This window comes from Cydia splendana, chromosome 13, assembly GCF_910591565.1.
Source record: "Cydia splendana chromosome 13, ilCydSple1.2, whole genome shotgun sequence".
NCBI lineage: Eukaryota > Metazoa > Arthropoda > Insecta > Lepidoptera > Tortricidae > Cydia > Cydia splendana.
The window spans coordinates 2,577,426-2,592,415 of record NC_085972.1 but is presented as its reverse complement, the minus strand read 5'-3'; the positions used below and the strand labels follow the sequence as shown (position 1 = coordinate 2,592,415).

The window sequence follows — 14,990 nt, the reverse complement described above, 5'->3', positions numbered from 1 at the left end:
TACAAGAATGTAACTTCAAATTAAAACCTGAAAAATGTAAGCTTTTCACTAGCCACATAGATGTGTTTGGTTTTCGCATAAATAAAGAGGGAATGAGTCTCATAAAATCAAATATTGAGCCATTGCTACAGGTTCCAGCACCGACTAATCTAATGTGTCAATGTTAAAATCATTTTTAGGTAAGTTAATTATTACTCCCGGTTCCTAAAGGACATGGCTAAGATTCTTAGTCCATTATATGAATGTACTAAAATAAATAAATTTAACTGGCCACTGGGGACAGCGGACTGTCAAAAGTCTTTTGACACAATTAAAAATAAATTAGCCTCTGCAGACAATTTAAGACATTTCAACCCGGACCTCCCAATAATAGTAACTTGTGATGCTTCAAACTATGGACTAGCCGCTGTTTTATCAAACCGGGACCAACATGGTATAGTTAAGCCCATAGCATATGCTAGCAAAAAATTAAACACAACTGAACAGAAATATGCTGCCATAGACAGGGAGGCCATGGGAATAGTGTTCGCGGTCACCAAGTTCTACAACTATATTTATGGCCGGCAATTTGAATTAGAAACAGACAGTGCTGCACTAGTCAGGATTTTTGGACCAACTAAAGGTATACCAAAAATGGCTGCAAAGCGGCTACAACACTATGCTATATTTCTATCAGCTTTTAACTATAAAATTAAACACATAAAAACTAACAATAATCCAGCAGATTATTTGTCCAGAAATCCTGATAATAAAGAATGTACCAGCCAACATATCCATCCAATATATTATAATGTAGATAAATTTATGCATGTATTATATACAAACAGCACGGAAATTGACTATTTGAATTTCAAAACAATACAAGAAAATACAGAAAAGGATCTACTTTTGAGTAAAATAATTGAATATTGTAGAACAGGTTGGCCCAATAAAAATCTTATTAAATCTGAATTATTAACATTTCATAATAGGAAAAATGAAATTAGTGTGGAGCAGGGCTGTTTACTTTGGGGACATAGAGTAATAATTCCAGAAGTAAACCAAAGTAGTGTTAAAAAGTTTGCATAAAACACACTTTGGCATCATTCGCATGAAATAAATAGCACGGTCTTAATTTTGGTGGCCAAATTTAAATTCAGAAATAGAAAATATTGGAATTTCTGTTTATCAAATCTTAAAAATCCCATAAAATCCCCACAATCATGGCCAAAGCCACCTACGCCATGGTATCGACTTCATGCGGATTTTTTGGGGCCATTTTACAATAAAATGTATTTAGTAATTATAGACAGCTACAGTAAATGGCCCGAGGCTTTTGAAATGTCAAACATGACAGCCGCTAAAACAATTGATGTACTAGATAGGCTATTTAGCCGATTTGGATATCCAGACCAACTAGTCACAGATAATCAGACTACGTTCACAGGTACGGAATTTAACAAATATTGTAATGCAAAATAACATTAAACAAATATTTGCGCCACCTTACCACCCAGCGACGAACGGGGCTGCAGAAAGATTTGTACAAACTTTTAAATCAGCTGTTACCAAAATAAGAGAGAGTGGATGCAGTATTAACTCTGCGATCAATTTATTTTTGTTTGATTATAGAACTACACCTCAAAGGACTACAGGTGAAACGCCGGCCCGTTTGTTGTTGGGGAGGGAATTAAGGAATAGATTTAGCTGCCTTAAACCTCCACCTATAATTGAAAGTTTATCTGAAAGGGAGGGGAGAGAGGTATGTAAAAGAAAAGTTAAATTTGTAACAGGACAAAAAGTGATGGTTAGAGACTATAGAAAAGGCCATAAGCCTTGGATAGTAGGCAAAATAGTGTCAGAATCAGTTCCAGATTTAACTTATGTAATTGAGGTTCAAGGTATGATGTGGAAACGTCATATTGATCAAATGGTGTATTGTAATAATGATGTCGATAGTAATTAGAATTAGGTTTTATATCGTAGGCCAAGTTGAACTTGTATTTATTTATAAATGATGCCAAGATATGTACTCGTTTTGAACAACACATTAACCAATATGTTAACTCTAGGTTCAAAGCACACTGTAACTGATGTAGTTTATTCAGGGCTACAATAGCCTTAATAAATAATTCTTTGCGATGTATTTAGTCTTAAGTAAAACTAGATTAGTTTTAGAATAAGTCCGGGAGAGTGTAGTATATGTGAAATGGAACGCTCTCTTCTCCCGTGTCATTCCTTGTGTGTGGTTAAGCTCCAATAAAATAAATCTACAAAATTAAGTAGTTTTATTCCAAGATATAATAGTACTTTTCTCGCTAAATCCGTTAACCAGAAAATTCTCAAAAAGTTGAATTCTCAACTTAACAAGACGGAGCGGAGGTTCGTTAGGTAGCTTCAAATGCCCGAAGGGCAAACCGCCCAGAAAGCGGGGCTCCGTCTAGTTAAGTTGAGAATTAATATATTAATATCTATTAAGACTACATTTTCTCATCAGATCCTTCATTTTTTCCACGACCACTTTTTGACTTGTTATGGCAAATGATTTTTGTGGCAAAGGTTTAAGCTTGAATGGTCTAGATTCTAGAACATCTGGAAATAATTCGGTGTGTCAAGTGGCATCACTGCCAGAGCTGCACCTCTCCGCGTAGTTTTGCTGACCAGTTGCGATTTCGTCAAGTCTCCATTTCATTTCATTTCATTTCATATCATTTATTGCATACATGTGTTTACAGTAGGTCTTATATATCTTAGGTTACAACATGCACCCGTAAGGGCATAGCAACATTGGTACTTAAATAATACTTAATCTAAATTATATCTTAACAGGTATACATTATTCACCGCCTTAAATTTTATTAAATTATAAGTTTTAATATAATAATCCTAATATAATATAATAATCCAAATAAAATATAACATTTTTACATTATTATTATTAAATTCAATTTATTCCGAAATATCATATAAAAATTCATTTAAGGTATAATAGCATTTCTGTAATTAAAATTCCTTGATTGCCTTATAAAATAATTCATATTTATTGTGCGATTTGATGTTGTTTGGCAGTTTATTATATACCCGAATTGCTGTATATTGTGGGCTATTGGATAGGGTTTTTGTTTTGGAAGGGGGGATAACAAGCTGATATTTTCTCCTAGCACTATTTGTTTCCTTAAATAAATATTTATATTTCCATGCATATATGGCTAATGATAGGATATACTGGCATGGCAATGGCAGTATCCCGTGTTTCTCAAAATAGGGTCTGCTGCTTTCGGGGCATTGAATGCCAACCATTATTCGGACGCATTTTTTTTGCATAATAAATAAATCCTCGGCATCTGTGCTGTTGCCCCACAGCATGATTCCATAACTTAACCGCGAGTGCGCTAATGCATGATAGGCCGACAGAGCAGTTTTTAAGTCTGTTGTCCGACGAAGGTTGTACAGTGCATATAGGAAGCTTGAGATTTTGGTTTTAGTTATTTCTACATGTTTTTTCCAGTTTAAGTTACTGTCAAGGGATATTCCTAGCATGTTAAAAGTGTCCACTTCCTCAATTTTGATGTTATTTATTATTATATTAAGTTCTAATGGTTTGTTAAGTCCGTGATGGAATTGAATTAATTTAGTTTTGTTAAGATTCATTTCGAGATTTTGAACTTCTAGCCAGTTATTGATTTCGTGAAGACATTTTTTGATTGTATCGTTATGACTTTCGCCTTTATCAATTTCAAACAATAACGAAATGTCATCTGCAAATAAGGTGTTGTGTATATTAACTAAATTTGGAAGGCCGTTTATGTATATCAAAAATAGCAGGCATCCTAAAACACTACCTTGTGGTATAGATCCTAGCAGACGTTCCATTTAGACGAGTCGTTATATAGAGACCAATAGCTAATTAGACGAGCTGCTACTTAAAAAATCGTGTAGACCAGTTGCTTTTAGGCGAGTTGATATGTAGACGAGCTGCGATTTAGACAACCTGCGTCTTAGACGAGTTGCCCCATAGACGAGTTGCTAATTAGACCCCGTGCTACTAACCCGTTTCTACGGGGCTAAATACCTATAAAAATCCGGTCCATCTTTTTCCGGTCTTTGTTTTTAACCGACTTCCAAATCTCAAAACGAGGAGGTTATCAATTGCGTTGTATGTTTTAATTTTTTATAATTTTTTGTTATGTTTGTTACTCCATATCTCCGTCATTACTGGACCGATTTTGAATTTTTTTTTATTGTATGTATATGCATACAGATTGGTCCCGTCTTTGTCAAAACCCAGTTCTGATGATGGGATCCATGAGGAATCGAGGGAATTCCTCAAATTTTAAAGGCATGCGTATAGAGAGTTTTGTATTTTCATCCGCATTTTCATTAAAAACTGTCGTATGTGATGAAGTAGAACTGCTGATGATGATCAGAACAAAACTCTTCAACGACGCATAGTTTGGAGATTCCGATTTTGTGGGTTAGGTTAGGATAGAACTGCGATCCTTAGAGAAATGAAATGCTACTAGAAAAGTGGGTAAGGTTAGGTTAGGTTAGAACTGCGACTCTTACAGAAATGAAATATGCTACCAGAAAAAGGCGACGAAGTGGATTAGTATACTTATCTGGTCAAATCTGGTAATCACTTAAATACCAGCCAATAATTTATATGGCATTTCAAACTATTTTGAGAAGTCGGTTTTTTTCTATTAAAAGATTATTAATAAACTTTTTACTTATACTTTTATAACTACACGGGACTTAATCGCGTAAAACTTACGTTTATTGATGGCCTATGGTTTGTTGGTTTATTTATGAACTTTTTAGTTGTAAAATAAGTCATGAAACTCATGAACAACGGAACCATAATTCTGCGAAACCGATTCGATATTTTCTGTTACAATAGGAATATGAAATGAAGACTTTGTTATTGTATACAACATTGAAATAGGGTTTATAGGTAATCTTAACTTGGGTTTGCTTTGAGATCAAATGTTTGGAAGTTCACATGAGTGTTCCTTGTATAATAAAATTATAGGTACTTAGGAACCTATGTAATTTAAGTGTCATTTTATAAAAAAAAATCGCATAAACAATTAAATATCAACTTTCAAAATTGTAATAAATAACATTAAATATTTAAACATTACAAAATAAAATATAATTATATTTTCATAATTATTTCGAAGTTGGAAATTCTTCGATACTATATAAAAGGGCCGCTCAGCAAGCCAAGTTTTAAGTGTATAGTCAAAGTTTCTCAAACTAAGTGCGTCTCGCGTCTGTTAATACCTATTGCGGGTAAGTTATTATGTACAGATGAGAGGGGGTCGCTATTGGGGGCCGTATTTATCCAATGTATGATCCTAGGGAAGTGTGGCTTTGCAGACTTGTGCCATAGACGCCATAGTATTCGACTAATTGCTCTTACAACTAGTGTTTGGAGCCGGAAAACGGAAGGTTCAATACGTAACTGTAATATATTGGTCCTAACGTTTCTTGCGCTGACTATAGTCTGTGACTTATTTGTGGTGTTTCACGTTACGTGCTCACATCGATGTGCGTATCGTAGACCGCCATCTAAGTATTTTATTTTACATGAACTGAAACCGAGCCCAAAACACTTGAGAATTTCCTTAGATTGTTTGATTGATTTCTATGGATCCAACTTACGAGAGCGAAGTATTAGTAATAGGTCTCGCCATTTAGAGGGCAGCCACGCACACAACAATATGTCTTGTAGTAAACGATTGTCATTTGGGTTACGGTTTCAGCAGAATGATATGGTCGTGCTGCTTGTAGTTTTTTTTTATGGGGCGTGGGTTGTTGCCTAGCTATACATAGATTCGTAGCTAACTGACTGCAGCGACAAAGTGTGGAAATACCACTATAAACGTCATGTTCATAGGAATTTGGCACCTCGATATTGTCGCTTACCAAGTCGGTGCACACCAACTTGGACTGACTAGTTACTCGAAAATATTGTATTTTCCTGGCGGGAATTTTTACTGGACTTTGTGATCGTAGGATGAACTCATATAGGTACTACACATTATAACCGTGGTTCTTTTTTACAGAAACAAAGACAAGGCATCATGGTTGATGGTCCAAATGTAGCTGGCGTGACTAAAAATAGAGATGTAAAGGCTTCACCGCAGCAAGATGTACCAATCCAAAAGCCAAGGGATTATGAAATACTGTACCGAAATGTACTGTCATTCAGCTATCTTCATATAGCTGCCCTATACGGCCTATATTTATGTCTTACTTCAGCAAAATGGGGTACAATTTTGTTGGGTGAGTCTTCATCGGCGATATGCGGATCCAAAAACTACTATTATTCTCTGGATTGCGCTGGAGACTACCGCTTCGATTTTCTAAATTGTATTTTTATATTTTAGCTATAATTCTGTGTATTGTCGGTTTGATCGGCATGACGGCTGGCGCCCACAGGCTCTGGTCCCACAAAACTTATAAGGCCAATCGGGCTTTGGAAATCCTCCTCATCATAATGAACTCTGTGGCGTCCCAAAACTCAGCCGTGCCCTGGATCAGGGACCACAGACTCCATCACAAGTACAGTGACACAGATGCTGACCCTCATAACGCGAAGAGAGGTTTCTTCTTCTCACATATTGGTTGGCTAATGGTGAAGAAGCATCCAGAGGTTTTGTCGAAGGGGAAGACCATCGACATGTCTGACGTTTACAGCAATCCAGTGCTTATGTTCCAAAAGAAGTGAGTATTAGTTAGAATAAATATGTATTCTCAACCGCACCGATCTAAGAGTGATTCTGAAAATAGTGGCATCTTAACCTGTCATCGAGTTTTTGAATTGAATGTATGTTTATTTGCTCTTTTTCATATGAAACAAAAATGTATCTAGATAAACTAAAACAATGTTTATCGAGGCCAAGTCATTATTTTTATTTAAATTTAATACTTATATTTATAAAAAATAAAGAGGACCACTTTTCACTGTAACCTGTCTTGTCCAAAAGCATCGCTCTTCCAGTTTTAGTTCTTTAGATTTTATAAGCACCAATTTATGTAAATAAAATATCATGCTATATAATAACATAAACAATACCTTTTAAAATGTACTTTCCACAGGCCTTATATATTTTTTTACAACAATATTCACGCACGAAGTTTGTCCAAGGATATTTTCACTGTTAACCTGTACCAACCTGTACATGCGCGGTATTGCATCTGACTCATACACAGAAAAAAATATTTAGATCATAACTATGGCAAAATATTAGGTAAGTATCAAGCTAACCACCGTATAGGGTACCATTATGACCCAAGTGTCGTAGTTTCGTAAAGACAAGTGGTTAAAAGCAGAAATCTGGGGTTTTGTAACGGAATGTTAACTTTAACTTGTCTCGATTATTTTACGAATTTGGTATGGCGCCTAATGTAATAATATCATTTTAATATTGTATGAAGGTTTATTCATCTATGCTAAAAGTGAGACATTCGTATTATTATCCGTTCAAGGGAAAAAATAAAAATGAATGTATTTTTCACTGTAACCTGTGTTCAATGTATAGGTTATTGTATGTCTTTAAAATAACTTCTTCATTTTCCGTTCCCTTTTGAAAATTTGGGGTACTTGAAGTGGTAAAACATATTTTTCATTCTTAAAAGTAAAAAAAATACAAAAAAAAAATTCATTAGCTTTAACCTGTCGATGCCACTTTCTTGAGAATCACTCCTAAAAAGGCGCTACGATTTTTCAAAAACTCTGCTGGACCACTGCACCTCAATGGGTGATTTCCGGGATAAAAACTCTAAATAAAATCTTATTTCCAGGCAGACAGTTGTTTTCGCATTGATAATATTAAGTAGGGGGGGTCCCTTTGTTTCCCATAAAGTTTTAAGTCATAATGTATTGTTTGTCATATCATCGTTAGTCATAAAACTGAAACCGTTAACATTTCAGGATTTTCGTAACGTTATTCGTTCGATAGGTTAGGTTAGGTTAGGTTTGTTTCATGGCAATCCTGAAAAGTTACGCGTTTCTGAGAAAAACTAATTATGACTAACGAAAATTCGGACAAACAATACATTATGACTTAAAACTATTTGGGAAACAATAGAGACCCATTAAGTAGGATTAAGTATATAGGTACCTACAATTATTCTGATTACGTAGCTAACTTAGTTAACTAGGTGATGATGGACATCAAAGACTTAGAGCAGGGCTCTCCAAACCCCGGCCCGCGGGCCAAATCCGGCCCGCGAAGCGTTCCAATCCGGCCCGCCGACAGCGGTCCAATCCGGCCCGCGGGAGCCAGGCTCCAGGTGTTCAGCCCTAACAGCAGCAACCCCAGATACACCCACCCTCAGGCCCTCAGGTAAAAAAGTTTGGAGACCCCTGACTTAGAGGAATCAAAATCTGGTTGTTATTTCCCATTCACAATAATATGTTACTTGCTGCAAGTTACCAAGATTTCGCCATAATTAAATGAGTTGGTCGGCGAAATAGTTAAAAGCTCTAAATATACGCGTGAACTATGATTTTGACGAAAGTATTTCTAATCTGTTACAGGTATGCTCTACCTATTTTTGGTAGCTTGTGCTTTGGGCTGCCTACACTGATTCCGATGTACTTCTGGGGAGAATCACTTAACAACGCCTGGCATCTTACAATTCTTCGCTACACAGTCTGCATTAACATCACATTTTTGGTCAACAGTGCTGCACATTTCTACGGACAAAAACCCTATGACAACAATATATTACCGTGCCAGAACATACTTGTAACAATATTAGCCCTTGGGGAGGGTTTTCATAATTACCACCACGTTTTTCCTTGGGATTACCGCACTGGAGAATTAGGCAACAATGCTTGGAACTTGACAACGAAATTTATTGATTTTTTCGCTTGGCTGGGCTGGGCGTCTGAGATGAAGACGGTGTCAACTAAAGCCATAGACCTCAGAGCTAAAAGAACTGGTGATGGTACCAATTTGTGGGGGTGGCGCGATGAACATATGACTCTAGAAGAAATTGAAGCAGTCGACATTATCTTTCCTGACAAGGAAGTGAATGGGACATGTAAAAATAAGAAATAAAGTTCGCAAAACGTTGGAAGAAATACATTTTTGTAATAAATTTATAGTTTAAACTGTATCACAGGTTAGAAATATGTAATACACTACAACGGAAACTGGGGAATGAAGCATAGTCTCTTCTATAATAAAAAGATAATGCAATATATGCATGTGTTTTATTTTATTTGAATCAAAATAAAATTACAAGACAGAAGTTACTAAAAGGCCGTGTTTTTTTTAAACTCCGTTATGTTCAAGGGCACGTCACGAATGGAAGCATGAATTAAGGAGTTTTCAGAAAAAACCGGCCAAGTGCGAGTCGAACTCGCTCCCAAGGGTTCCGTATTGCACACATTTTCGAACGAGCGAGCAAATCGAAGTTCTTTCAAGTACTTCAACTATATAGTATAAATAAATAAATAAATAAATAAATAAATATTAGGGGACATCTTACACAGATCAAACCCAGCCCCAAACTAAGCAAAGCTTGTACTATGGGTACTAGGCGACGATATACATACTTGTATAGATAAATACATACTTATATACATAGAAAACAACCATGACTCAGGAACAAATATTAGTGTTCATCACACAAATAAATGCCCTTACTGGGATTCGAACCCAGGACCATCGGCTTAGCAGACAGGGTCACTATCCACTAGGCCAGACCGGTCGGCGAATAGTGCATAGTAACTATATAGTATATTCAACTTGGATGGAACACAGGGCTGGCTAGGGGCACGTCTCGGCATTTCCATGTTTTTAGGGTTCCGTACCCAAAGGGTAAAACGGGACCCTATTACTAAGACTTCGCTGTCCGACCGTCCGTCCGTCCGTCTGTCACCAGGCTGTATCTCACGAACCGTGATAGCTAGACAGTTGAAATTTTGTATTTCTGTTGCCGCTATAACAACAAATACTAAAAACAGAATAAAATAAAGATTTAAATGGGGCTCCCATACAACAAACGTGATTTTTGACCAAAGTTAAGCAACGTCGGGAGTGGTCAGTATTTGGATGGGTGACCGTTTTTTTTTTTTTGCTTTTTTTTGTTTTTTTTTTTTTGCATTATGGTACGGAACCCTTCGTGCGCGAGTCCGACTCGCACTTGCCCGGTTTTTTAACTGAGCTATCAGGGGACAGTTAGTTACGCAATAACTTTAGTACATTATTTACCAATTTATTTAGAATTCTTATTCAAGTATAATACAAGTAAGTATGTTTAAGTAAGTCAGTATAGTGTATGTTTTTATTTAAGCATAGTGCCTAAATTATATTTGCGTTGGTTAGGCGTATCTCTTAAGTTATTTCAAGATAACAGATATCCCAACAAAAACATAAATGTGAAATGAGAGCCAAGTTCAATATTAAGAATATGTGTCGTTGTTGACTCGCCGACAAAAGAATTGAGATCTATATGGGTGCCAAGTTCTGTGTTGTGTAGAAAATCCTGAAATTATAAAGGATTTGACTTGGCTAGTTTTTACCAACAAACCAACAAAACAAACCAAACTTTTAGATCGAATATTTTATCAGAAAACAATAACCAAGGTATGTTATGACTTACTAGACATACATTATCTAATAATCTACCCTAAAAATGTATGCATGTTTCTCGTCGTGGTAATGACTCCATAGAGCGTCTCGTAGTGCAGGGAAAGATCGAAGGCACCAGGCCACGTGGTCACCAATCACCAATGAGATGGACAGACCAGATCAAGGCCGCAACTAAGTGCTCGGTTTACGAATGTACCCGGAAAGCTGCAGTCCGCGACGAATGGCGCCGTATTAGCAAGATCATCACTCATCGAGATTCACAATGATGACCACGACCACTCTGGCAAGAGTGTACCGACTAAGAAGAGAAGAGACCCTAAAAATACAAAACAAAATACTTACAGATCTTTTTTTCGGCGTAGCGAACTTATACAGCGGGAGAAACGTACAAAAACTGCCATTTGTTGTCGATTTGAACTTGACAACTAAATTTTCAAAAAAAATTGTTTTGACACCTGTCATTTTTTTACGTTCCGATATCACCCACTTAATAGACTTTACGGCAATGACATTTTGCGGTCGTTGTATTTACTCAGCTCGCCAAAAAAAATCATTTGCTATATATGTGGTAATTATAGATACACAACCTGTTTAAGGGTTAAAACCTATTTTTGTCTACGTGATGAGTATTAGGGTCAACACGTCATGTGACATTTAAAGTGACATTTAAGAAATAGAAAATGTATTTATTAAAATGAACAATAATTCTAATTACATGTATGTAAAGGTCACCTAAATGCCACAGACCACTAGTATATAAGCCCGATTTTACTTAATAAAGATGTTCAGTATTCAGCAGACTTTCTAGTATTAATTACTACCCGAACGCCCCACATATTACATCACTATAAATGTGACGTTCCACGGGCAAAGGTACATTATAGCGGTTGGAGCTTACGTCGCGTAGCACCGCATTGGTATTGGAGCGTCGTTAATAATAGCGTAAGCGCCGACCGACATTAGGTACATTTACTCCTGGAACGTCACAAATTTTACACTTTGGGAAAATATTACATGTATTGTATTACAGCAACGATCATTGTATGTATGTAGGTATTTATTATGTCTCATTATCTAAGTTTATTAACAGCTATGCTCTTGTTGGTGGACGAGTAATCGCTAGTTTTCTGATTTTTAGTAACGTAGCGCCACTTGCACCGTTCCACTAACCCGGGGTTATACCTGGCCCCTATTTCACCAAGTCGACATTTGTCAGTGACATATATCGAGTGACAATTGTCAAGTGACAGGTGACAAGTGACAATTTAGTAAACTGTTTTTGTATAGCAGTGCTTACAAACTTGACAGGCATTTAGTAACAATTGTCCATCTTTCATTTAATGACAATGATTTGGTGAAACAAGAGTAGTTTTTAGAAGTCGACATATTTGTCAATTTGTCGGTAATTCTTGACATGAGATCGGAGCTGTGTCAGGCTTGGGTGACAATTGTAGTGTTTTCGTTGTTAGCAAACCCCGTTATTGGCAAACGTTGGCAAAACTTTGTACCCTAAATTCGCCTTTAGGGTACACATAAAAATCGCATTAAATCGCTTTTAAATTCTTCTTAACAAGCATGAAATTATAATTACACTATAAATAGTAATTGTTGTCTATAAAGGCGTTTAGTAATTCAACATTTAGGATTTGGATTGGAGGGTTTTGGTTAGTTAGAAAATTAATCTCCGCGAAAGCAATAGAGGTGATATTCTTATACAAGGGAATATATAAAGTAGGTACGAATAGATTTCTACATTGACGTCACTGACTTTCCATTTGCAGAAAAAATTACTTTACGGTAACAAAAAAAATATGCTTTCACGCCTTGTCAACAAATAATGTAGGTATACGCTGCATTAGATGGGGTTGGGATCTCAATCAATATCATGTTAGTGATGACAACACGGCACATTGAAAGCAACTAACGATCTCTTGTCAAGAATTGACAAATATGTCGACTAGTAAACCCTTGTTTCACAAAATAATTGTCATTAAATTTAAGATGGACAATTGTACCAAAATACCTGTCATGTTTATATGAAATTCTATACAAAACAATTTACGAAATTGTCACCTGTCACTTGACAATTGTCACTCGACATATGTCACTGACAAATGTCGGCGTGGTGAAACAGAGGTCTGTCATTTTTTGACAATTGTCGTACCTGTCGTACTTGGTGAAATAGGGGCCTGGAGTTACCATGGTTACCAGTACAGTTTGAGACTGGGTTAACGGTTTAACCGCTTGACCCCGGGTTAGTGGGATGGTGCAAGTGGGCCTTAGTGTCTTATCAAGTTAACAATTGTGTGAAAAAAAATTATGTGAATTAAAGTTTCATGTACATAGGGTGGAAAGGCACGACGATGCTTTCCGGAAATGGGAGATAGTTTAGCCTAAGCTCTATATTTTCTCCATAGAAACTATGTTAATATGGGCAACGGTTTCTAAATTATGACCTTTTAAACATCCACGCAAAAAACTACTTTGTTCTAACCCTAACAGGTGACAGGGTCAATGAACTTACTTGTAAACAATCAGTATTCGACAGGAAATTATGCTAATTTGTTGCCATCTAACCATTTTTAGGTCTGCTTACAGCACGGTAAGAATCATTGCAGGATTTTCGCTTTCTTAGTGGTTCCACTTGTTCAATACTTGAATGAAATAGTTATGTTATTCCTTAATATTAATAATACTAACCACAACATTGTTTACAACGACAGTTCAAATGGTGACATTGACAACCACTCAAAAGTACGCAATCGTCTTATAAATATCTCTGGTTTCCTTGACTGATAAAAAGGTTTTAGTTTCTTAACACGTTTCACAAAATTATTTTCGAATAATTGGAAACTATCTAAAATAATTAAAAATAACAAGTAGGTTGTGTTAGTTGCACCAAATGAACTTGCAAAAATTAAATACTAAGAATAAATCAAGAATAAATACTTCTTAAATACCTAACTAACAAACCTTCTTGCGTGGTAGGAAATAGACAGACCGTCTGATGTTTGAAATTAAATGTGCCACAAATTGCAAATTACGCGATAAAACCTAGTTCCAAAATGCCCTTGGGAGCCCGCGATTACCTAAATTTGCTTATGTTATACGGGGAGTGTAATTATAATGATAACTCATACCGCAGTACTCAAAATCTTGAAACGTGCACGTCTTCACCCTTACAGCATTCAGCGAGTTCAAGCTCTGCTGCCCAGGGACTGCCCTGTACGAGCAGCATACTGCCGTTGGCTTTTAAATAAACTGGAGGAAGATCGCCTGTTCATCCGCCGCATTATTTGGAGCGATGAAAGTTTGTTTTCCCGTAACGGCATGTGGAATAGGCGAAATGAACATATGTATGCAGTAGAAAATCCGTTCGAATACCGACATTCGGGTCACCAATATCGGTGGTCCGTTAACGTCTGGGCTGCAATACACGGGGATACACTGATTGGACCTGTTTTTTTGCCTCCAACTTTGAACAGAGCTGGATACTTGGAACTGTTGAATACGGAGTTGCAGAATTACCTTGACGATTTACCAGTGGCCGAGCGTAGAGAAGTATGGTTCCAGCAAGATGGTGCACCGGCCCATTCTGTTAACGAAGTGCGGCTAGCCCTGAACGACGAATTCGGAGATAGATGGATCGGCCGGTTCGGACCGCATCGTTGGCCACCACGATCTCCGGATCTGACGCCTCTAGACTTTTTTCTTTGGGGGACTATCAAGGATATGGTGTACAAAACGGAGTGTGACAACGCCGAAGAAATGAGGCAAAGGTTAACCATTGCTTTCGCCAGCCTGCGCCGTAGAAACGTTCGAGAGCGAATATTAGCAAAGGTACACCGACATACTCGCGCACGGGCTGCAGCCTGCATTATTATGCACGGAGGCCACTTTGAACATAGAATGTGAATTAATTCAGTTGTAAATAAAGTAGTTATGATAATAACAACAACAACAACCTCTTTCATAATAAATATCTCTGGTTTCCTTGACTGATAAAAAGGTTTTAGTTTCTTAACACGTTTCACAAAATTATTTTCGAATAATTGGAAACTATTTAAAATAATAAAAAATTACATGTAGGTTGTGTTAGTTGCACCAAATGAACTTGCAAAAATGAAATACTAAGAATAAATCAAGAATAAATACTTCTTCAATACCAAACTAACAAACCTTCTTGCGTGGTAGGAAATAGACAAGACGTCTGATGTTTGAAATTAAATTTTCATTGAACTATACTTATTGAATGTCATATTCTTCAAATAAAAATGTTAGATGCTCGTGGCTATTTAAATTTGTGGGGCTGTGTAAAAGATATGGTGTACCAAACCAAACGGAATGTGAAACTGCGGACGAAATGAGACAAAGGCTAATTGGTGCTTTCTGCGG

The 14,990-nt window shown here is 36.7% G+C and overlaps 1 protein-coding gene across 1 annotated transcript; it reads left to right on the top strand.

Annotated features, from left to right (window-relative positions):
* The first annotated feature begins 6,040 nt into the window (after window positions 1–6,040).
* LOC134796443 (acyl-CoA Delta(11) desaturase-like) lies at window positions 6,041–9,056 on the top strand. The gene is made up of 3 exons (XM_063768637.1): window positions 6,041–6,270; window positions 6,375–6,711; window positions 8,531–9,056. The coding sequence occupies exons 1-3, from the start codon at window positions 6,069–6,071 to the stop codon at window positions 9,054–9,056; spliced, it is 1,065 nt and encodes a 354-aa protein (XP_063624707.1). The 5' UTR covers window positions 6,041–6,068.
* The last annotated feature ends 5,934 nt before the right edge of the window (window positions 9,057–14,990 follow it).